The sequence below is a fragment of the Arvicola amphibius genome, chromosome 4 (assembly GCF_903992535.2).
Source record: "Arvicola amphibius chromosome 4, mArvAmp1.2, whole genome shotgun sequence".
Classification (NCBI taxonomy): Eukaryota; Metazoa; Chordata; class Mammalia; order Rodentia; family Cricetidae; genus Arvicola; species Arvicola amphibius.
Window position 1 is genome coordinate 146,366,103 of NC_052050.1, and position 21,763 is coordinate 146,387,865.

The 21,763-nt window shown below is 44.1% G+C and overlaps 2 protein-coding genes across 2 annotated transcripts in view; both read left to right on the forward strand.

Annotated features, from left to right (window-relative positions):
• LOC119811635 (disintegrin and metalloproteinase domain-containing protein 18-like) overlaps window positions 1-2,004 on the forward strand; it is a 52,552-nt gene extending 50,548 nt beyond the window's left edge. Inside the window, 1 exon segment of the mRNA XM_042054927.1 lies at window positions 1,675-2,004. Within this exon segment, the coding sequence (XP_041910861.1) occupies window positions 1,675-2,004 (330 nt within the window).
• A 7,469-nt stretch (window positions 2,005-9,473) lies between these two features.
• On the forward strand, window positions 9,474-21,200 carry Ido1 (indoleamine 2,3-dioxygenase 1). The gene is made up of 10 exons (XM_038328077.1): window positions 9,474-9,593; window positions 12,548-12,643; window positions 12,760-12,879; window positions 15,359-15,477; window positions 16,164-16,178; window positions 16,955-17,054; window positions 17,779-17,896; window positions 18,932-18,983; window positions 19,388-19,527; window positions 20,571-21,200. Exons 1-10 carry the CDS (start codon window positions 9,495-9,497, stop codon window positions 20,921-20,923), a joined length of 1,212 nt encoding a protein of 403 aa, XP_038184005.1. The 5' UTR covers window positions 9,474-9,494; the 3' UTR covers window positions 20,924-21,200.
• The last annotated feature ends 563 nt before the right edge of the window (window positions 21,201-21,763 follow it).

The window sequence follows — 21,763 nt, forward strand, 5'->3', positions numbered from 1 at the left end:
ATCAAGAATTGCCAGGAGGCACACCTGAGCACTCTTCAAAGGCCAAGTAAACCCTTCCAACCAGTACACCTAACTTTGCTTTGTTTTGTTTATTTGGTTTCCCTGTGTAGCCCTGGCTGTCCTGGAATTCATTTTGTAGACCAGGCTGGCCTCGAACTCACAGAGATCCGCCCTGCCTCTACCTCCTGAGTTCACCACTGCTGGGCCCTAATTTATTATTATTTCTTTTAGCATTTTCTAAGTTATTTGTTTTACTCAGAATTTTATATACAGTTGTGTGAAGGTGGCTGTCATTTTTCTCTCCCCTGCACCTAACCCCTGAGCACTTTTCCCCATCCAATATCATCCTTTGCTACTAATTTTGCTACTAATTCAAGGCTAATTTTGGACAGAACATTGTTCCAAAAATAGCAAAACGTATGTTCCCATATCTGTTTGTTGACATGGCCGGGGATACAGACATGGAACGTATATGGCTCTAATTCCACGTTCCTGACAGATATTGTCTCTCATCATAGTTCTTCATCATAGTCAATATTCATAATCTCTACCACTGCATTTCATGTGGTTTATCCATTGCAGAAACACAAAATATAAAACAAAGTTTAAAACCTCACTTGCTGGAGACCCGGGGAGAATGCTTTCTGAATAAAATGTTTGTCATCACACATGTGAGAACCAGACTTTAGACCCTCAACACAGGGTACTCACCATGTTGCCAAGGCTGGCCTTGAACTTGTGGCAACCCTCCTATCTCCCAGCCTCCCCAGCGCTGGGATTAAGGCATGCACCACTGCAACCAGAGACTCTTGATTACACTAAGTTCATGGGCTCCATCTCATTACTGAAACCATGTAATTTCTCTACTGATCACAATTGATTTGTGGGCAAAGCAAGACATACGTGTGACCAGCAGTGGTGACCTGTGACCCATTTGTGTTGAACACCTGTGAGCAGCCTGCTCCCTCAAGTTCACAGACAATTCAGAATAATTGCTGGGCTTTCTGATTCAATGAATGAACTAAGGAAAATACGAGTGAGAAAATGAATGCGCATGTTTATTTTTAGTTAAACAGACTGTGTAACCCAGGCTCTCCCCCAATTTGCCGTCCTCCTGCCTCAGTCTCCCGAGTGTGTAGAATTATAAACATCCCCAGCCATACTTGGGTTAATTAATTTTCTTGAAGAGGAAATATTGGAACGAAAAATTATGTTGCTCACATGGTCACAAAATCTTTGAACTGCTAAAATCTAATACAGTTCAGATCTAACTAATATCCTAACAAGGTATGAGTAAAATATCCTTTCTCTAAACTGGTGGCCAGCAAGAGATTGTGACCCATCAGTGCAGTTTCCCAGAGTTCCTGAGCTTGATGGTAGAAGCCTCAGGGGATATCAGATGTTTGGCCAAAAATGACTTTAATTTCCATGCTCACTCCCCATGATGGTTAATGTCAACTGCCAAACAGACAGAATCTATAATCACCTAGGAATCAAGCCTCCGGGCACACCATGTGGGGGGGTTATCTGGGTCAAGGTCAGCCTCTGCAGAGGGCTGTAAGGGTTATCTGGGTCAAGGTCAGCCTCTGCAGAGGGCTGTAAGGGGTTATCTGGGTCAAGGTCAGCCTCTGCAGAGGGCTGTAAGGGATCATCTTGACTGTGTTCATTGTGTAGGAAGACCCATTGGAACTGTTGGCACCACTGCTGCTTGGGTGGGGATCTGAACTGTGCCCACTCCAGTGTCCACACTACCAACTGAGCTACACCTCCAATTCCATCCCTGTGCACCAAACTTTATCTTTGGAGAATTTGGGAAAGGGAACATTCACCATCATCTGGCCACCACCATGCACACCAGTCCTCACACCAACACCCACACCAGTATCAACACCAATACCCATACCAGTCCCCACACCAACACCAACACCCACACCAACACCCACACCACCACACCCACCAGACCCCACACCAACACCCGCACCAGTATCAACACCAACTTTTTGAAGAATGAAGTTCAAACTGGTAAACTGATTGGCAATTAAAATTATAATTTGGTTTAAGTATCTATGTTTTAAAATGAGATGACCGATACATTAAAAAGCCCATATGCTAAACAGACTAGAGGAGATAGCAGGACAGGCTTCTAGGAAGGGGAAGGGGAAGGGGAACGGGGAAAGGGAAGTACTTACCTAGGAAAGGGGAGGAGAGGTAGTGAGGGAGAGGGAGAGAAGACAAGTGCACAGCACTAAGGATATTTGCAAAGAGGAGGGAAACTTATTACTCTATATGCTTACATAAAAATGGAGTTACCCCCCATGAAGAGTATACTCCCCCAGCAAGAGCCATAGACTTAACAAAACCCTATTGCCAGACAAGGGCTAAATCACTTCAAGTTGTTGGTCAAGGAAGTCTAAGACATGCAACGCAATGTGGGCTACCACCATTGCTCTAGGCTGCTGAAGACAACCTACCGCTGAAGACACTCCACGCTTGCACCGCAGGCCTTGGAGAAATGAAGCTGGCGCTGTTCTGGAGGCCTTCTCCCCGAGGGATAACTCTCAGAGTCTTAAAAGGTGCAAAGCAGCTGCCAAGGGAGATGTCATCAACAGTACTACATGGCTGTAGTTCCTGAAAAACACAGCAATGACCATCCCAGCAGGATAGTCCCAAGAGTTCAATCGTGACACTTACATCTTGGAGATAACCAACAGTTCTCTAATTGTGCTTAGAGCCCATTTTAAAGGTCAAAATTCGTGCCTGGAACTGTACCCTGATGCACAGATCCTAGAAGAGACCCTACTGCTGCCATGTTGCTAAATTAATATAGTTTTCAACTTCCTTCTAAATACTTATATTTAAGCCCGTAGATGAGTCAACCCTCATCTCTCACCAAGGACAGGTTTTGCAGCAGACAGAGGCTATTACAGAGTTCCATGGTGATCAAAATGAAGAGATAAGAGAATGTGGAGAAACTACTTCCAAATGAGACATCTATCACACAACCCCTGCACCTAAGGCTCAGGGACCATCAGTGGGAAAACTGGCAGAAAGATTACAAGAGCCAGAGGACTGAGTGAGCCGGAGTGAGACAGTGTCTTCTGGGAACGACACCCAGGAACGGTCAGCAATGTGGTTGCCCCACAGGACTACTCCATTAACACACCAACATGGATTGGGGGGTCCTCAGACCCCTCCCCTAGATGAAGAGCTACAGGCAGTCAAAGGAAGGCTGCTGAGGAAGAGAGACTGTTTTCCCCTGGGATGAGCTCCGGCTGGCTTACCCTGTCCTGCGAGGCTTGCCCAACCCTGAGTACATACAGCACCAACAGACAACACTAACGAGACTCAGCAAGCTTTGTAGATGCATAGAGGCCAAGCTAAATTCTCAAAATGTAACCTAATCTAATATCATGTTACAACAGCTGTTACCTGCGTTTGAGGATGCTTGCCTATTGTGTATGCCTTCATGCATGATGCATATCTTTAACTTTTCTTATATTCCTTCTTTTGTTATATTTCAGATTTTTATGTTAAACAATATATTTAATTACAATGGTTATATTAATACATCATGTGTTATATAATACATATAGTATATATGACATATGATATACAATGTTATTGTTATAGAATATATACTATATGACATATATATAATATATAATGATATATAACAATGTGTATATATGACAGTAATATATGCACATTATTGTTATATACTGTATATATAATATACAATTATATTACATATACTATATAATTGCATCACATTTGATATATAATGTATAATGTATATGCTGTTTCTATATATTAAACCATTCAGGGCTGGAGAGAAGGCTCAGTGGTTAAAATTTGTAGTGCTCTTGTGGAAGAGCCAAGCTAGGTTTTCAGTATTCGTACTGAGTGGTCACAGTGGCCTGTAACTCCAGCTCCAGGAGATCTGACCCCTCTTCTAGCCTCTTTGGGCTTATACCCACACACAGAGACATAGGATTTAATATACATATATATATATTATATATATGGCATGTAGCTATTTTTAGCTCAATCCGGCGCTGTATTTTTTAAACATTTTTTCCTTGCACAGTTTATACAGCACTGGACGATACATTGTCTTCATTGTCTCTCCCTTTCTTCTTGTAAATGTCTTCTCTTGTGTTGATGTTTGTTTACAAACAAGTGTTTCTCATTCCACTGGCTTGATGCTTAAAATTTAAATACAGGCAGGCATGAATGCACACACACACACACACACACACACACACACAAGCACACACACACACAGAATGCTAAGCCTGGAGGTTAAAACAAACCTCTAAATATTTTCATGAATTGGTTTTCATCTATTTCCAGAGCATGTAAGAATCTTTTAACATTACTTTTAGCCCTCTTCACACTTATGAGATATGAATTGTTGATTATATTTAAATTCAATTTATACATATGCTTATCCACCATGTATCTAAGTAAATCTGAGTACTATTATTGCTGCAATCGTTTTTTTCTTTCGGTGTGTGTGTGTGTGTGTTGTGTGTGTGTGTGTGTGTGTGTTAGGGACTCACTATGCAGCCACGACTGGCTTGGAACTCACTATGCAGACCAGGCTGGCTTCCAACCTACAGCGATTCACCTGTCTCTGCTTCCTGAATGCTGGGATTAAGGGTGTGCATCACCAAGTTTGGCTTTCATTGTTTTATAGGCATCCATTCAGTCATATCTTTGCATCTTCTCTTGGACTGTTTTCTCTCTGAATATGCCCAAATCCTGTTTTAATTGCGGGGCTTGCTGGTAATAAACGTCTACTCTGCTTTACAGTAGTTTCATTTTATTTGCGTTCTAGAGTTACCCTTTCTTGTTTTATTGGACTTACTCTGACCACGAGGGTCTTTTACGATATCACGTTCATTGCCAACAGAATTCAATCATTTTTTATTCAGCTGTCAGTTACACTGTGATCATTTAAAGGTCTTTGGTTTATCTAGAATAATCTGTAAACGGGGTTTGGTTTTGATTTTGAGCAGCGTTAATATGATTGGCTGTGTTTGTCATTAACCTCCGTGAAGTACATACGCTGCACGTACGTGAGACTTTGTGTCTTTCAAGGTTACAGATTCTCTGCCCACAATTCTTTTTTTCTCATTTTTTAATTAAAAATTTTCATCTCCTCCCCTCCTCCTCCCCCTTCCCTCCCCTCCCCTCCACCCATACCTCCACTCCCTCCCTCTCCAGGCCAAAGAGCCATCAGGGTTCCCTTCACTATGTTAAGTCCAAGGTCCTCCCAACTCCCCCTAAGTCCAGGAAGGTGAGCAACCAAACTGTCAAGGCTCACAGTGAGCCCATCCATGCTGTAGAGTTCAAGCTCATCGCCTTTGTCCTTGGTTTCTCAGTCCTCCTCCACCGTCAGCCACATTCAGAGAGTCCGGTTTGGTCCCCTGTTCCATCAGTCCCATTCCAACTGGACTTGGTGGTTTCCCGTTAGTTCTGTCCCACTGTCTCAATGGGTGAACGCACCCCTCACGGTCCTGACTTCCTTCCTCATGATCTCTCTCCTTTTGCTCCTCATCAGGACCTTGGGAGCTCAGTCCAGTGCTCCTATGTGGGGGCTCTGTCATTTTCTCCATCCAACTCCAGGTGAAGGTTCTATGGTGATATGCAAGATACTCGGCAGTAAAAAACAATGGACATTTTGAATTTTGCAGGCAAATGGATGGAAATAGAAAACACCATCCTGAGTGAGGTAACCCAGGCCCAAAAAGATGAACATGGGATGTACTCACTCATAATTGGTTTCTACCATAAATAAAGAACATCGAGCCTATACTTCGTGATCCTAGAGAAGCTAAATAAGAAGGTGAATCCAAAGAAAAACATATAGTTATCCTTCCTGGATATTGGAAGTAGACAAGATTGCCGGACAAAAAATGGGAACTTGGGGGTGGGGTGGGATGGGAGGATGGGGGGATGGGGAGAGAAAAGTGTGAAGTGCAGGATGGGGAGAGCTTGGGGGAATAGGATGGTTGGGATCTAGGAAGGGTGGGATATGGGAACAAGGAATTATTATATCTTAATTAAGATAATCCAGGAAGATGCCCCCAGCTAGTTCCTTGGGCAGCTGAGGAGAGGGAGCCAGAAATGTCCAGATCCTATTCCCCACAATTCTTTAAATACTGCCTCTCTGTTCTTTTGAATAAGACCAAGATAATACCTATGTGAGATTTCCTCAGCACACCCAACATCTCATAGGGATTCTGTGTGTGTGCACATAGATAAATACGTACATCCTATAACCATATTTTTTATGTATCTTTATCTGTATTTTTCTTCTGACAGATCTGCAAGTTCATGAATTCTCAGTTATGCCATAACTGAGAATAACTATAATACTCATCTTGCTGTTATTCATATTTGCTATATAAAAGACTTCCCAGCCTTGACCTCTACTTTTTAATGTTAAACAAATCAGTTTACAATCTATTTTCTCACTTAGTCCCCTGTGTCTTTTCCTGTTGTCTTATGTTTTTCATAGTCTTGCGTCCTGTGTGAGGCTATCTGTCCGACCACTACCAGGAAGGCACAGGTGCTCTGAGGTCTAAGGTGGTGTTTTCCTTAAGGAGTAGTGAATTGTGTTTTGTGAAGGCAACTAAAGGAACAGAAACTGCTGGACTACAGGAATCCCCTTCCAGGAATATCCAGAAAATTTCCCAATTAGACATCTATGAAGGTCAAATTTCTCACGTCCAATAAAGTTTTTAGACAATCCCTGACACTAAATTTTCATGGGGAAGAACTGGCCTGCTATAAACTTGCACCAAAAATGTTGTGACAAATAATCTTTCAAATATTAGAATATCAGCAGAATTGGTGTTTCAATTATTTTAAATTCTTCTTGAATGTGTATCCTAAATCCTTCTTTTTTTTTAAACTTAGAATCCCTTTTTTAAAAAATAAACATATTTTAAGGATAATAACAATGCTAGGAAGGAAGGAGGATGTATTTCAGAGGCTCGTGTGTTAAGAAGGAATAAGTTTAGTCTAACATAACCTTGGGCAACTTTTCCCACAGATTTTTTATTTTGATTCATTAGTTAGCTAATTGCCTTCTTATATAGCACCATCTGGCTTTGAACTCCTGATCTCCTCCTCATAATCTAGCCTGAGTTCTGAGTATGTGCTGCCATGCCCAGCCGATTCCCTTTTAGGTCTTTGTGTCTGGCGTCAGTGACAGCCACAGTGCACTACACAATGGGATTTTCCCATGGGGGTGTTGATAAAGAAACTGGAAGCGAATTGTATAGCTAAAGGTCTAAGCAGGAAATATAATAGCGATGGAGAAACACCCAAGTTATCAAACGGGTAACATTAATAAGGAAGGCAGAGTCAGACATGACTGACCTGCAGGAAGCTATAGAGCCAAAGTTCCCAACCTCTCTGGCTGATGATGAGGTCACAGGGGAGAACCTCAAGAGGAAGAAGAGAGTCTGTGGGAGAGCATGGAATTGTGATGTTCTCCAGAAATCAGACATCAGCAGCTCCCAGCAGGGGGTGAGGAGTCAAGGCAAATGGCTGAGGACGTGGAAATCAAGAAGACGGGATTGGTACAACACAGTTCAGATGAAGCAAATGGGCAGCACCAGGAGGATGTGACACAAAACAGAAGCGAGCAAATAAGCGCGCGTGACGTCATCAGCACGTGTGTGACGTCATCATCACGTGTGCCGTTTGCAGCACGTGTGTGTATGTGTGTGTGTGTGTGTGTGTGTGTGTGTGTGACGTCGAAGATGGGATGGAGGCACCTGGGCAAGAAGGGTAACAAAGACACTCCACCAGCTGTGGCCCTTTAGAACTACTCCTGAGATATTTTTCTTTTTCCAAGCCAGAATTTCTAGAACTTCATTCCGGGTTTAGACTAATACCTTTTCCAATTGTCAATACTGTGTTAGAATCTTTCTTTCTGGTAGAAATGATAGGGCTCCGTGTGAAAAACCTTACTTTGTGTCCTACCTTGAAGATATAATATGACTTCATGACCCCACCCTGACCATGGTTCCAAATGAACCACCCTCATGAGGCATTTAGTTCACACCACCATTGTATTCTCTTTGCTGTGTTATTTTTGGTTTCGATTTCCTGACTTTTTTTTTTTTTTTTTTTTTTTATAATGAGAACATATTCTTGTAAAAGCCATCTGTTCAGAGAAAAGCCACCACACGGTAATGATGTCAGACTGTTCTAGAATGTTCCAGAGCCGCGGCTCATTAATCCATTTCCCTAAGCATCTGATGGCCTGCGTGATAAGCCTGCATTGTCTTTTAATGCACTGTACAAGATTTTGCTTTTTCTTTTTCCTGATCATCAAAAAGGACAATGTGGTTTCTTCTTTTGGTTCAGTATTTCACAAGAACAAGCAACGACTCTGCAGACTGAGGTCCTGCCTTAAAAATTAAAAATAAAAAATAAATAAAAAAAACACAAAGCAAAAACCATTGCATCAAAGTGGACTTAAGCTTGGGTGTAGTCTGTAAGCCTTTATCAAACAGAGTTCTAGGTTTCATATTATGGGAAACATTTTCCATTATCTGAACCTCTGCTTTAGTTTTGAACATAGGAGAAAATCCCCAGAAGTGCAGAGCTGTTGCCAAATGCCATAGAAAAGGTGGTTGACCAAGAAATGACTCACTAGCCATGTGAAGAAGAGTGCCCTCCACTAGGCTAGGCACAGACAGACATCAAGATACCCAGGAGGGAGGTCTGTGTGCGGATCTGCTCTGGCCATCAAATGCTTCTGCTCTGGCCATCAAATGCTTCTGCTCTGGCCATCAAATGCTTCTGCTCTCTGCAGCTCTGAAGAGGCTGGCTAACCTTTGTCTCCCAGGTTGGCTTTCAGGGTTACTGAGACTTGACACTGACATTTTTAAAGACCCATGGGAGCTTATATAAAAGCCAATAACAGATAACTATGGTAGTTAGGACCATAGCTGTCATGATTTTCTTTATTTTAGACTCAAATCTGGAAAGGTTCTCTAAAGTAAAACGCTCCCTCCTGGTCACCTGTCTTCAGGTTTCCTTTCATTTTAGTTGTGCCCATCGTGGCTTGAACTCCCAATTCTCCTACTGGAGTAGCAGGTGGCTACCTCAGTCACTGACAGGATGGAGGCATTTCCAAGGCCGTGCCCTCTGTATGTACTCAGTCGCCACAATGTGTACTGGAAACCCAGGGACACCATAGCCAACAGTTGATGTCCTTGAGGAATAAATCTGATAAGGAACACAAATGTTTAGTTTCTTCATATGATGAATAGAGATGCTATGTGATTTTATTGTTTGACGAATCGCAAATACATAAAATAGAAAATGAAACCGTCCCAAGGGGAAGCCACTTCTCCCTGCCCTGCCCTGCCTGCGTATCAGCTGTGTGGATTGGCCCAACATGTTTATAAAAACAAGCTTCCTTCAGTCCCTTCAGTGGCCAAGAGGGGTCAGTGAAGTAGACGGCAATGGCACACAGTGAAACATCTCCTATGGAAGGTTCTAAGAAGATCCTTGAAGAATACCACATAAACGAAGTTGTGGGCTTTGCTCTGCCACATCCACTGGTAAGAGATATAAGTGAAAACTCTGTTTTAGCCTCATTATTTATCTTGACAGACGAATTTCTGGATAAGCAACTATGCCTCCCCTTCTCCTGAACAAATGTGTCAAGAACTCTCAAACCCGGAGCTAGGGTACAAATAAGCGAGCCTCATTGCTATTCAAGGTTTGTTCTAAACTCACTCATGTGTGTGCTCCTTACTCTCCTAATGTGGAAATGGGAGAGCATGGGGAGTCTTTTAGCTTTATAAGGCAACAGCGCTTGTAGAGGGAAGTGGGTTTCTAACAACCACCTTTTCAAAGGCAACAGTCAAATGGCTCAAGTCGTGGGAATTCCCCTCCCTCTTCTGAACTATACCAAATGTATAAAGTCTGTGTTTCTCACTAATTTCGATAAATGGGGTGACATATCAAGTAACTTTTGTTTGGTATTAATAATGCTTGTCGTTTGTATAATTCAAAGGAGGGTCTAAACTGCATGGACTGTGCTTTTGTGCAAGTTTTAGCCTCGAAGTGCGATGTGTGTGGGGTCGGGGAGTGAAGGGGATATCATCTTAAAACACCACGCATCTTAAGCAGGTACGGTGGTGCACAAAACCAGCACCCAGGAAGCAGAGGCTGGAGAATTACCTCAAATTCGAGGCCAGACCATCTCAAATTAACAAACCCAAGAACCTACTGAACAAACATAAACCATGTCACTAAATTGAATGGTAAAGAATGCCACGCCTATCAGTTTATCATCAACAATTTCATTATGAGAACTTACGGAGAATAGGATGGAGGCAAGATAGTCCTATAGAGGTGGCCGGTGCTCACCTAGTCCCGCTAAGAACTGGAGTAAACAGCCGCGTTAAGAGCTTGAGTGACACTGGGTGTACCCAGCCAGGAAGAGCCCGGAGCCAGGAAGGTACGCTTCTTGGGGTCAGTGGGTTAGAGACTTGAGATAAGATATGGAAAACCAAGAAAGTTCCCGGGTTGGCGAAGAATTTGGAACCTTGCAGAGTTAAGGGTGGCCACGAGCCTGTACCAGCTTGCCCCGTCTGGGGCTTTCTGGAGTGTGCGCCCTGAGCGCTCAGGAGGAGCATCCCGCAACTCTCATCCAATCCGCTGGCTTGCTGCCTCGAGGGCGGTACTAAGGTCTAGCGCGTATCCCCAGGCTCTCCGTGCCTGTGGGCACCACGCCTGGTCCCCATGCCCTGGAGGCTGCATCCTTGGGTACCTAGTGTTGAGGTCTCCGCGTACCGGGTCCCTATGTGACTATTGTCCACCTCAGGGGCTAGCGCAGTGGTTATCAACTTTCTTAATGCTGCAACCCTCCAACAGTTCCCCATGCTGTGGCGATTCCCAACCTTAAAATCATTGTCGCTGCTATTTCATAACTGTTACTTTGCTACTGTTAAATCTCTGTGGCTTTTTTTCGATAGGTTTAGGCAACCCTTGTGAAAGGGTCTATCGATCCCGCAAGGGGTCGCGACCCACGGGTTGAGAAACTGCGGTGTAGCTGGAAGCTACAGGTTTCCAGGGAAGGAGTAACCAGGTCTGCGTGTGGGTGTGGTTCAGCGTTCCGGAGTTCATTTGGGGACATTGCCTGTATCTCTGTAGAACTCACTGGTGATGTGTGATTGTAAACGAGATTTAGGAGATATCTGTATTTAAATTTCATTTTCATTTGAGGGTGGGGGTGAAAATAGCTTGTGGTGGAGGAAGTAGACACCATGCCTACAGCAGCCCCTCCCCACCATTGGCTTTACTTTCCACGCTTTCTCCTACCCGCGACAGCCTAGGTCCTAGCCCGTCCCCTCCCCCGCCCCCGCCACCTCACAGTACATGCACAGCGTGTCTCAGAGGAGTGTGAGAGCCCATCAGTCGTTTCCTTTAAGTGATGAGGTGACCGTTCTGGATTAAATAAAGAAAACAATTATTTGAGGTTGCTAAGATTTATGGTGGGAACAAATCTGTCGGAAATTGTGCCGGGAATTCGTAGGTTAGGAAGATGGTTCACTCGGTGGCATGCATGCCCAAGAACATGAATTAAAACAAAACGAAACACAACACAACAAACAAACCGTTGAGGTGGTGTATTCTTGAAATCCCAAAGGGTCCCTAGGGCTTACTGGCCAGCCAGCCTAACCTAATGGATGTGTTCCAGGATAGAGGCGCCCAGTCTCAAAAGTGAGGTGAACGACACACCTAAGGCTGTCTTCTCACCACACACACTCACACACATACAGACATGTACACACATGCACACACATGCATACACACGCATGTGCATACACAGGCTCTGTCGTAGTTCTGCTGCTCTGCCTCAGACTGCAAAAGTTAGAGCCACAGGGCCCTGACTGCTACCTACGTAGGATGGATCAGGCCCTAAATGCCCCGTAATGCCAGGCCCTGCAAGAGATAGATTAGGACCACAATGCAGCTTTGATACTTCTACTGGAAATGCTTGTTTGAGCTACAAATAAATTATATACAAAACAAGTAGCAGATAGATATTTAAATGTGCAAGAGAGAGAGACCCCTTCTTGGGCCATCGTGGAATATGAGTAATATATACGTGGAACTGAGTGCAGTGCCTAATTTACTGGTGACTTTCATGCCATTCCATTTTCCTTCCATTCAAAGAATATACCTGAGGAGGAAGTATCAGAAAATAAGGGACGCGGTGTGAAATGGTATCACCCGTGGATTCATGGAGAGGAGACTGCTGTGGGATGCAGTAACGAGGAAGGTTTGGGGAGAATCTTGATCTGGGTATAGAAAGGTGTAAATGGAAGAGAGAAAGGAGCACGGGCCTCTGCCTGTGCACCCGTCAGGTGGCAACACCTGGCTGGTGTTTGTTGGGGGCACCAGTGGAGCTGCAGGCAAGCTAGATCGTCCACAGGAGAGCCCATGCTACTTTAAGTGACCTCCATGAGCAATTGCAACAAGCTGGTCTTGTTTTCCTTTCAAGGAGGAACTGCCCCCTGCGTTCGAGGGCTGGATCCGCATTGCCAGAAGTCTTCCTAAACTGATCGAGAATGGGCAACTTAGAGAAGAAGTTGAGAAGGTTTGCAAACCCGTATCATTGTCTTTCTGTGTAGTTTCTTCACATTTTAACCTTGGCTTTAAAACCCACAGTATTCCCAGGATTGATGTTAGCCAAATTTCTCCTTCTGTTCTCAGCTGCCAACACTCAGCATTGACGAGCTGAAAGGGCACAGGTTGCAGCGCCTGGCACATTTGGCTCTGGGGTACATCACCATGGCATATGTGTGGAACCGAGGAGATGGTGATATTCGAAAGGTTTGGAGATTCGGGGGTGGGGTATTTCTCATATTGGATTTTCATTAACATGAAAATGAGTTCCAGTTTTTATTAAATGTAAAAACTTTTGAGAGCTTGGAAGATAACTCAGTGGTAGAGATCTTGCCTGGCATATGAAAAGCCCTAGATTTGAAACCTAGGGCTGCAAAAAGTTAAATATTAGAAGTGTATTATTATCATTACTATTTGTGATGCCAAGGAGTTGGTGCTTCCCTAGTGAGACGCTAGGGTTGAGCCCGGGACCTTGTGCGTGTTAGGTTCCATGGGGCTACAATTTAGAAGTTTGCATGAAGAGACCATCACGGTCTTAGCATCATTAAAGAACAACAAACCCCACAAAGCATGTTTATTAGACTCAGTAGGGAACTCAGAATTATGAAAGAAAGATAAAATGGAGCACATTTTAATTTATCACAACTTTGTCCAACTCCTAAATCCTGGCAATAAAACTATACAACAGCTAATTGTAAGGAAGGGGTTTGTTTCAAAGCAAAAATAAATGAGCAAAATCTAAGTCAGGATTCTGCCTTTCTTCTCGTCTGCAAAGCTGGCTGTAATAGCAAAGTGTTAGGATGCTCTCTTTGCTTTCCCAAGTCAGCTCAAATTATTTTACTAAATGCTTCACTGTTTCCCTCTGGTCCCGTGTCTGTAAACCTCTGATGGAGAAAATGCATTTCCTTTTGAAACATGTATGACTAGTTGCAGCCAACTAGTTCACATGTATGACTAGTTCACATGTTTGATGAGTTCACATGTATGATGAGTTCATGTGTATGACGAGTTCACATGTATGTGTAGGTGCGATCTGATGAAAAGTGGTTCTGATACTGCTCTCTTGGTTAGATCCACCCCCAGGTATATTGAGCGAATCTGAAGCCATGATTTCTCCAAACCGTGGCATGGGCTGACTGTCAGCCCATCTGTGTGTTATGATGCTGACTTTATACCACTAGAGTATCTGTGCCCCTGTGGCTTTTGGGTCCCTCATCTTCTCCCTGTGTTATATATGCTCACCCTAGCTATGACTCACTCTGACCATGACTACTTTAATCACTGAATAGGACCATCTAGTTCTAAATCAAATGATGTTAAGCCAGACAGGTTCAGAACACAGTGCTCGCTGTATAGTTAATAAAACCACTGGGATTACTCGGCTTGGACACCAGGGAACTAAGGGGGACACACTACTCACCCATAGGGAAAGCAAGATTTCTCCTCCAATAAAATACTTCATAAAGCACCTTCCAGGAGAGAAAGATGTATTTATTTCAGCTCATAGCTTCAGAGGCTTCAGTCCAGAGTCACTTGGCCTCGTGTGGTGGGAGCACCATCTCATGGTGACCAGAGACTGGAGGCAGAGACTTTTGTCCCGTAGACTTCCTAATGTTCCCCTGATATTCCACCGGGTGCTGCTGCCTAGCAGACCCTTCTACTCACAGTTAGGGCACATCTTCCAGGCTTAGCTAATCTTTGGAAACACCCTCTGAGAGATGTCCAGACTACTATGCTGTACAAACCTATTCAGCTCTCATCAGCATCAAGTTGAAAATCGATATTAACAGTCACAACTATCCAGTTAAAAGGAATGCTAACCACACAGCTTGCGGGTTGTTGCATTTTTTTTTTTTTTTGTGCATAGGGCACAGTCTCACCGTGTAAGCATAGGCATATATGGAACTCATTCTGTATCCTGGGCTGGCCTTGAACTCTCTCAATTCTGCATCATCCTTCCAAGTTGTGGGATAGCGTGTCTGCATCAATATGCCTGGCATCAGTGCCAAGTATAAAGAAGTTTATTGAAAACACAATGAACATACAATACACACACACACACAGAGAGAGAGAGACAGAGACAGAGAGAGAGACATACAGAGAGCACGAGAGACATATACACACATACACACACGAGAGAGAGAGAGACATACAGAGAGAGAGCACGAGAGAGAGACATACACACACATACACACACGAGAGAGAGAGAGAGAGAGAGAGAGAGAGAGAGAGAGAGAGAGAGAGAGAGAGAGAGAGAGAGCTGTCCAGGAGTATTTTCTTCTTCACTGTGCTCTGGGACAGCCATTTGCATATGCTTCTCCCATGAGCCACATCCCTTGTCCTTAACAAAGCCAAGAAATCCAGGGGCAGCTGAATTTTCCTTCTTTTGCTGCCACTAGCCTCCATGGTGTCTCACAGGACGGATGGCTGACGGACAGAGTGAAAATAACCCAGGGTCATTAGAAAATCAAACCTTTAGGCTCCTTCTCTTTTCTTCCTTTCTGTGCCCCAATTATGTCCACAACAACCTGCATCCCAAACACGAACACCGAACCATTGCCAGGGTTATGTTATGAGATGTGGGAGAGAAAATTACGCACTGGCTTCCAAGGCTGTTTGAACAGTGAGATGAGAAGAAAAGGTAAGGTGTTTCAGGGGCTGAAGATGAGCAGTGTGTTTTAATCAGGTGCTGCCCAGGAATATCGCTGTTCCCTACTGCCAACTCTCAGACAAGCTGGGGCTGCCTCCGATTCTGTCCTATGCAGACTGCGTCCTGGCAAACTGGAAGAAGAAGGACCCCAATGGGTATGTAACTAGGAAAAGAACAGGGCTTGGAATGCATGGCATTAATTCAGGATATTTATTCCTGAATTCGGGGCGGCACAGCTTCTGTTGTTGGGTATGGCATCTTAGACTGTGGTGTCTGTAACTACGAATGTGTTATATGAGCATGAGAAGTATCTGGATACAGTCAGCAAAATCCAGAGAGCCTTCATGTTCAGTGTGACTATTGTGGCCACGCCTCAGACAGTCACCACCCGAAGGCAGCTATAGCAGCCTGTGTGTCACCTCAGAAAATGCTTCTCTTCTTTCGGTTCCTGCCTCTGCACCAAGAAAATACATTCTAAATAGTGCTTATTGATTTGGGGTCTAGCAATATGACCCAGCAGGCACAGGGTCTCTGGGATCCAAGTAAAGGAAGCAAAGAATTGACTCCCACAAAAATGTCCTGTGACCACTACATGTGCACCACGACACATGTGCCCCCATGTCATAGTTGGGGTTCACCACAGCATAGGGAACTATTTTAAAGGGTCTCAGCATTAAGATAGTTGAGAACCGCTGGTAAGTAATCTTGAGAAACATAGAAAATACGTGTCTCCACACTACTGGGTCATAGTGTATGAACCAATATTCAAATTCACCTGGTTTTGCAACTGTTTTCTTTCCCTCTTCCAATTGGCACACTGTTTCGTGGCTGCTCTTCTAAGGCCCATGACCTATGAGTAAGTATTTGGTTCTTATTTTATTACAAGAATTACTTGCCATCTAAAGTGAGTGTAGGTTTATGGGGATATTTCACATGATTGGATTTAAGAAGAAAGTTATTAGAATAATTATTTAAAAGGCAAATAATCCAGCCCTTAATTTTAACTATTAATATGACTCTATTTAATATTGTAGCTACAGATCCTTGCAAAGCTTTTATTTGAATCTGCATGCATGAAATTAATATGAGCAGATACAAAAAGTACATGCGTCTATGTGCCTGTGACCCCCATGACCTTTGTGACTAGAAGTAGTTAATAATATCACCTAATAGCCTATCTCTGTGCTTTTTAACTCAATCCTTGCCAATTTTGATAGAATCCAGCCAGTCTTCTCTATGTGTGATGGGGTTGGAGCAGGGGGGGGGGGTGAGTGGGCAGGGCTTACTAGAAAAAGAACTCAGGGCTTTGGGCATATACTTATGACAATATGCATGCCTGTACGATTTATGGAAACAGACCTACTATAGGGTTTCTAGATCCATGTGCTGGAGTTAAATTCCAAGTGTGAGCATGGCCTTAATTACACATAATCATTAGGTAGTGCACCCAATGTACCTGACTTTTAGGATTCTCAAAGGTGTAGTAGAGAAAGTAGGACATAGCATACACACTCTGGCACAATTATTTTGAAATAAAAAAAGTAGAAATAAAGATGTTGGAATAGCATGTTGCTCTACAAATTTGCCGTTCATTTTCTTGAATGCTTTGCCAACTGTGACTGGTTTTCTCAGGAACATGGACATTCTGTTCTCCTTTCCTGGTGGAGACTGTGGCAAGGGCTTCTTCCTCGTCTCTCTCTTGGTGGAAATCGCGGCTTCTTCTGCCATCCAAGTATGTCTGCTCTTCCATCGCCGTTTCCTTCCCTTTCACGCAAGCAGAGCAACCACATAGCAACTAAATCCCAGTAGCATGGCTGACTTTATGCTGGTCATAAATACATCCTTCGCTAAAAAAATATTTTTGTTTTGTACATCTACCTGAAATATAAAATCTAGGGGCCCCGCATTTAGAATCAAATTTGAAATTTCATCGAGAAATAAAAATCTCCAAAGGGATTTGTCGTTAGTATACAGTAATGTGAATGCAATTGTTCTGACTGGAAAAAGAAACACAGAGTCCTGGAGAGATGGCTCAGTGGATTGACATGCTTGCTGTGTAAGCATCACACCCGAATCTGGTCCCCTGGATCCACATGAAAAAGCTGGGCATGTTAGGATATACTTGTGAGGCCTGGAGGTGGTGATAGGAAGATCCCTGGAACTCTCTGACCAGCCAGCCAGACTAATTAGTGAACTCCAAGACAAGGAGCAGTCCTGTCTCTTAAGCAATGGAACAGCTCCTAGGAAATCCTTGGACGTTAACCTCTGGCCTCCACATTCACGTGAGCACACGCACATGCACCCGCAGAAGTCTACAAATTCATATGCATCCATGTACGCACAAGAAGTTGGAACGGAAACATAAACTTGATTTGCTGAGTTAGATACCATTTGTCCTGTGCCTATGATTGCCGCTAGAGCTTACAGACCTCTAATTGTTAAACTTTATTTTTTAGGCAGTCCCCACTGTATGCAGTGCAGTACAGCATCAAGACCAGAAAGCACTGGAAAAGGCATTTGAAGATATAGCTAAGAGTCTGAATAACGCCAAGACATATTTCCAGAGGATGCGCGGTAAGTATTGCCGATGGTGCGTATTCTGAGCTCACAGCCCTATGTCTGGTGTCTGGAGCAAAGAGTTTTGAAAAGGAAATGCAAGGTACTCATTACAGAGTGCCTATCTGTCTCCCTGCATCATTACACTTCTGCGGAGAAGATCTCGCTGTGTCCTTTTTTAGGAAAGGAAATCTAAAGTCAGAGAGATAAGGTTGTGCCACTGGTAGTAAACAAGGAACCCAGAATTCCAAAGCGGGATCTTTTTTAACACAGAGGAACTTCCTTGTTCGCCACTAGAATCCACGAAGAAACCTGTTGAACGCAAAGGCAATTTAAGTGTTGGAAAAAACCCAGACTCTGGTCTGAATTCGCTCTGCTTCTTCACAGAGTCACTCTGGGGTAACAGAGAAAAGAATTGCTTCAAAATTGAAGTAGAAAAAGTAGAAACCCTACAAATCCCAAAGTACAAAGTAGTACTTAGGGCAGAAAATCTGCCTTTCTGGCCCGGTTTAACAAGTAGGATTTTGTTTATGAATTTGAAGCTGTTGCTGATTGTCTATTGAGGGAGAAAGCCCTTCTAATCAAATGTTAGTAAGTTTTAGGAAGACCAATGAATGGATCCGGTGGGGCTATTGTGTGTGTGTGTGTGTGTGTGTGTGTGCCTGTGAATATGTGTATGTGCTGCTGGTGATGGTACCTAGAGCTCACAGATGCTAAGAAAGCACACTCACACTGAGTTGCATGCCCAGTCCTGGTTTATTTTTGGAAGCATTGCACCTGCTGGGTCAGGAAGCACACAGAGTGGTGCTGTGCAATGCTGGCGATTTCATTTGGATGGCAGTGTCTTGGAGGTGAGGCTCGTTGGTCCCTTAGCAGGGTACAGGCGAGTGATGAGTAGGTTTCTCCAGGAGAGGACAGAGGAGAGAAGTGCTTGCCCAGGAGGCCCTGGGTCTGCCTGAAGCCTCTATTGTAAGCTGATGGTTGTTTATGGTTTGTTGAGTTGGTTGCATACCGCTGATGCTGCTTGGTTAAATACTTGCATCTTTTTCACAGATTTTGTGGATCCAAACCAGTTTTTCAATGTTCTGCGCATATATTTGTCTGGGTACGTAGTCTGTGGTTTGAATTTATTTTCTCCACTCATGTAAAGACCAGACCAGATCCCAATTGCTGGCCTCTATTATTCTTTGGATTGAAATAATGATCTGTATGCTCACATCCACATCCACGTTGTCGAGAAAGCACAGGCTGTGTTCTTTGGTGACTCTTGGCCAGGGAGTCCCTGGAACAGGGGTGGGAAAATGATTCAGAGCAAAGAGAGAGAATGATGTGAGCTAGGGTGAAGTAGGGTTCCACTCAGAAAGTACGTCAAACTTTCTCTGAACTATGCTCTCCATTATTTTCATGAACAAAAATGGGTGACCAAGGGTGTATGGGAGAATCACCGCTAGGGTAAGATCTTCCATCTGCCAATTAACTCAAAGGACTTTTCCTCTCTTTTTGGTCTAGCTGGAAAAACAACCCCAAGCTGCCAGAGGGTCTGCTGTATGAGGGGGTCTGGGACACCCCAAAAAGTTATTCAGGGGGCAGCGCAGGCCAGAGCAGCATCTTTCAGTGCCTTGACACCCTTCTGGGAATAAAGCATGAAGGTAGGTGGAAACAACAGTATGTATTTTCCTTTCTACTAACGGGACTTAATGCAGGTTAATATCTTAATGCAGGTTAATATCTTAATGCAGGTTAATATCTTAATGCAGGTTAATATCTTAATGCAGGTTAATAAGGATCCTCCCCAGCAGCCTCTCTCTCGAATGTATCTGGTGCCTTCAGGACTCTCATTCCCTTTCCCAGATGAGCCAAAGCTCAAATTCAGGTTCATTCTCTGAGTGTTGACACACAGCCATGGCCAGGGTCATATGCTGGAAAATGAGACACATCTGTGAGCAGAAGCTGGGAGGCAGGGGCCTCAGTGACAGCAAAGGACTGATACTGCCCTGGTGTGCAACATCCCGCAGCCTGGCAGCCCAGAGTGAGGCCTGCACCCTCTGACCGCGTTTACTAAATGCTTTCTAGGGTCCTCAAGGGAGAGAGAAAAATCCTCCCACTTTCGCGTTTTCGTAAGCTTAGGAGACAGAGGAGGATAGCACCGTGCTAGGTGAAACTTAAGACACATGTTCGGAAAGATTGCTTGAACCCTTCGGTTAGGCATTATGATCGACTAAGGGCAGACCATACATTCCCTTTCTGTAGCATCAGCCTCTTGCAGGGATCCAGTATGACGGAAAAGCAAGAAGGCAAGAGCCAGGGGTGACACTGCACCTCTGTAATCCCAGCACTCAGGATGCTGAAGCAGAAGTATTGCAAATTCAAAGCCACCCTGAGCTACAGCGTGAGATCCTGTCCAGTAGGAACCAAATAAAGCAAGGAGAGAGGGAGTCATGGAGAGGGAGAGGAGAGAAGGGGAAGCCAAAGGGAAGGAAGGCAGAGCAAGCACAGGCAAAAGATCTTATTAGGAGCGTTTGCTTATTCTGTGTTCAGGACTAATAGGAGTCAATGTTAGCAGCAAGCAGCAAGTCATTTGCAGTGGGCGTCCTTCAGACCCTCCACAGTGGCTTTAGATAATGCTCACGAAGCCTGCTGGCCTTGCACTCCTTTCTCCCCAACCACCTCACCCGTCTTCATTCTACCGCAGGATCTCCCGCAGAATTCCTCCAGGAGATGAGAGAGTACATGCCTCCAGCCCACCGCGACTTCCTTCGCTCCTTAGAGTCAGGTCCCTCAGTCCGTGAGTTCGTCATTTCAAAGGGCAATGAAGACGTGCGGGAAGCATACAATAAATGTGTGAACGGCCTGCTCTCTCTGAGAAGATTCCACCTCGGTATAGTAGAAATATACATTTTGAAACCTTCGAAGAAGCAGCAATGTGGAGGTGACTCCAAATCGGAGGAACCCTCGGAAAACAGAGGGACTGGGGGTACTGACCTCAGGAGTTTTCTGAATAATGTGACGGACGCAACTGAGAAAGCCCGTCTGAGCAGCGCTTAGGGTAGCAAGATTGCATTCGATCAGTGCATAGAGATCTGCATATGCCCTGCTATAGCTCATTAGATCAGCCCCAGTGAGGAAGAGTACGGAATGATTTACCAGAAAGGCACTGTAGAGCTTTCAAAATTTTATCTCTACATCTCTCTGTAGAAGAATAGCAAAAGCGAATCATTTAATAATGTTTTAAAATGATACAAGAAATATTACAAGTTATATTGTTGATTGGGGGTATAACAATGAAACTCAGTAAATAAAAAATTATTGTAAAGTGAATAAATCTTGTGTCATTTGTAGCTGTAACTCAAGATCCCTCAAAATGACTTTTACTTCCTGAGTCCTGTACTTTCAAAATGTTACTATTGCACGTGTCCAGTGTCACCTTGTCATTATTTATTAATGTATTCCCATTACACAGGAAGCTGAGGCTGCTGGCTACTGTTTGCCAGTCTTAGTAAACGTCTCTGGAATGGCTATATAGAAGCATGATTGAACGTGTGAATGCATTCATCAGAACTGAGTTGAGATCACCTTTTGTGATGGTTTGGATGATGAATGCCCCCCATGCGTTCACACCGAGCAAGCTGAACACTTGCTCCCTGTTTTGGTGGCACAGTTTGGGGGTAGTACGTCTTCTAGGAGGTACAGCCTTACTGCCAGAAGTGGACTCTGAAGGGTTTTAGGCTTGTCCCACGTACATTTCATGTCCTCTGCTGCCGTGTGGCAGCCAGCTTCCTGCTTCAGTTGCCTGCTGCAGCGCCTCCTCTACTCTTCCACGCGTCCTCTTTGGAACCACAAGCCACAGTGAACTATTTTTTCCATAAGTGGCTTCGGGCCATGGTA

Bases quoted from the DNA above. Each gene is read 5' to 3' on its own strand.
- Ido1 (XM_038328077.1), top strand. From the start codon at position 9,495: ATGGCACACAGTGAAACATCTCCTATGGAAGGTTCTAAGAAGATCCTT. The intron at 9,594-12,547 runs GTAAGAGATATA...TTTCCTTTCAAG, and splicing joins TTGCTCTGCCACATCCACTG to GAGGAACTGCCCCCTGCGTT. The intron at 12,880-15,358 runs GTTTGGAGATTC...TGTTTTAATCAG, and splicing joins GAGATGGTGATATTCGAAAG to GTGCTGCCCAGGAATATCGC.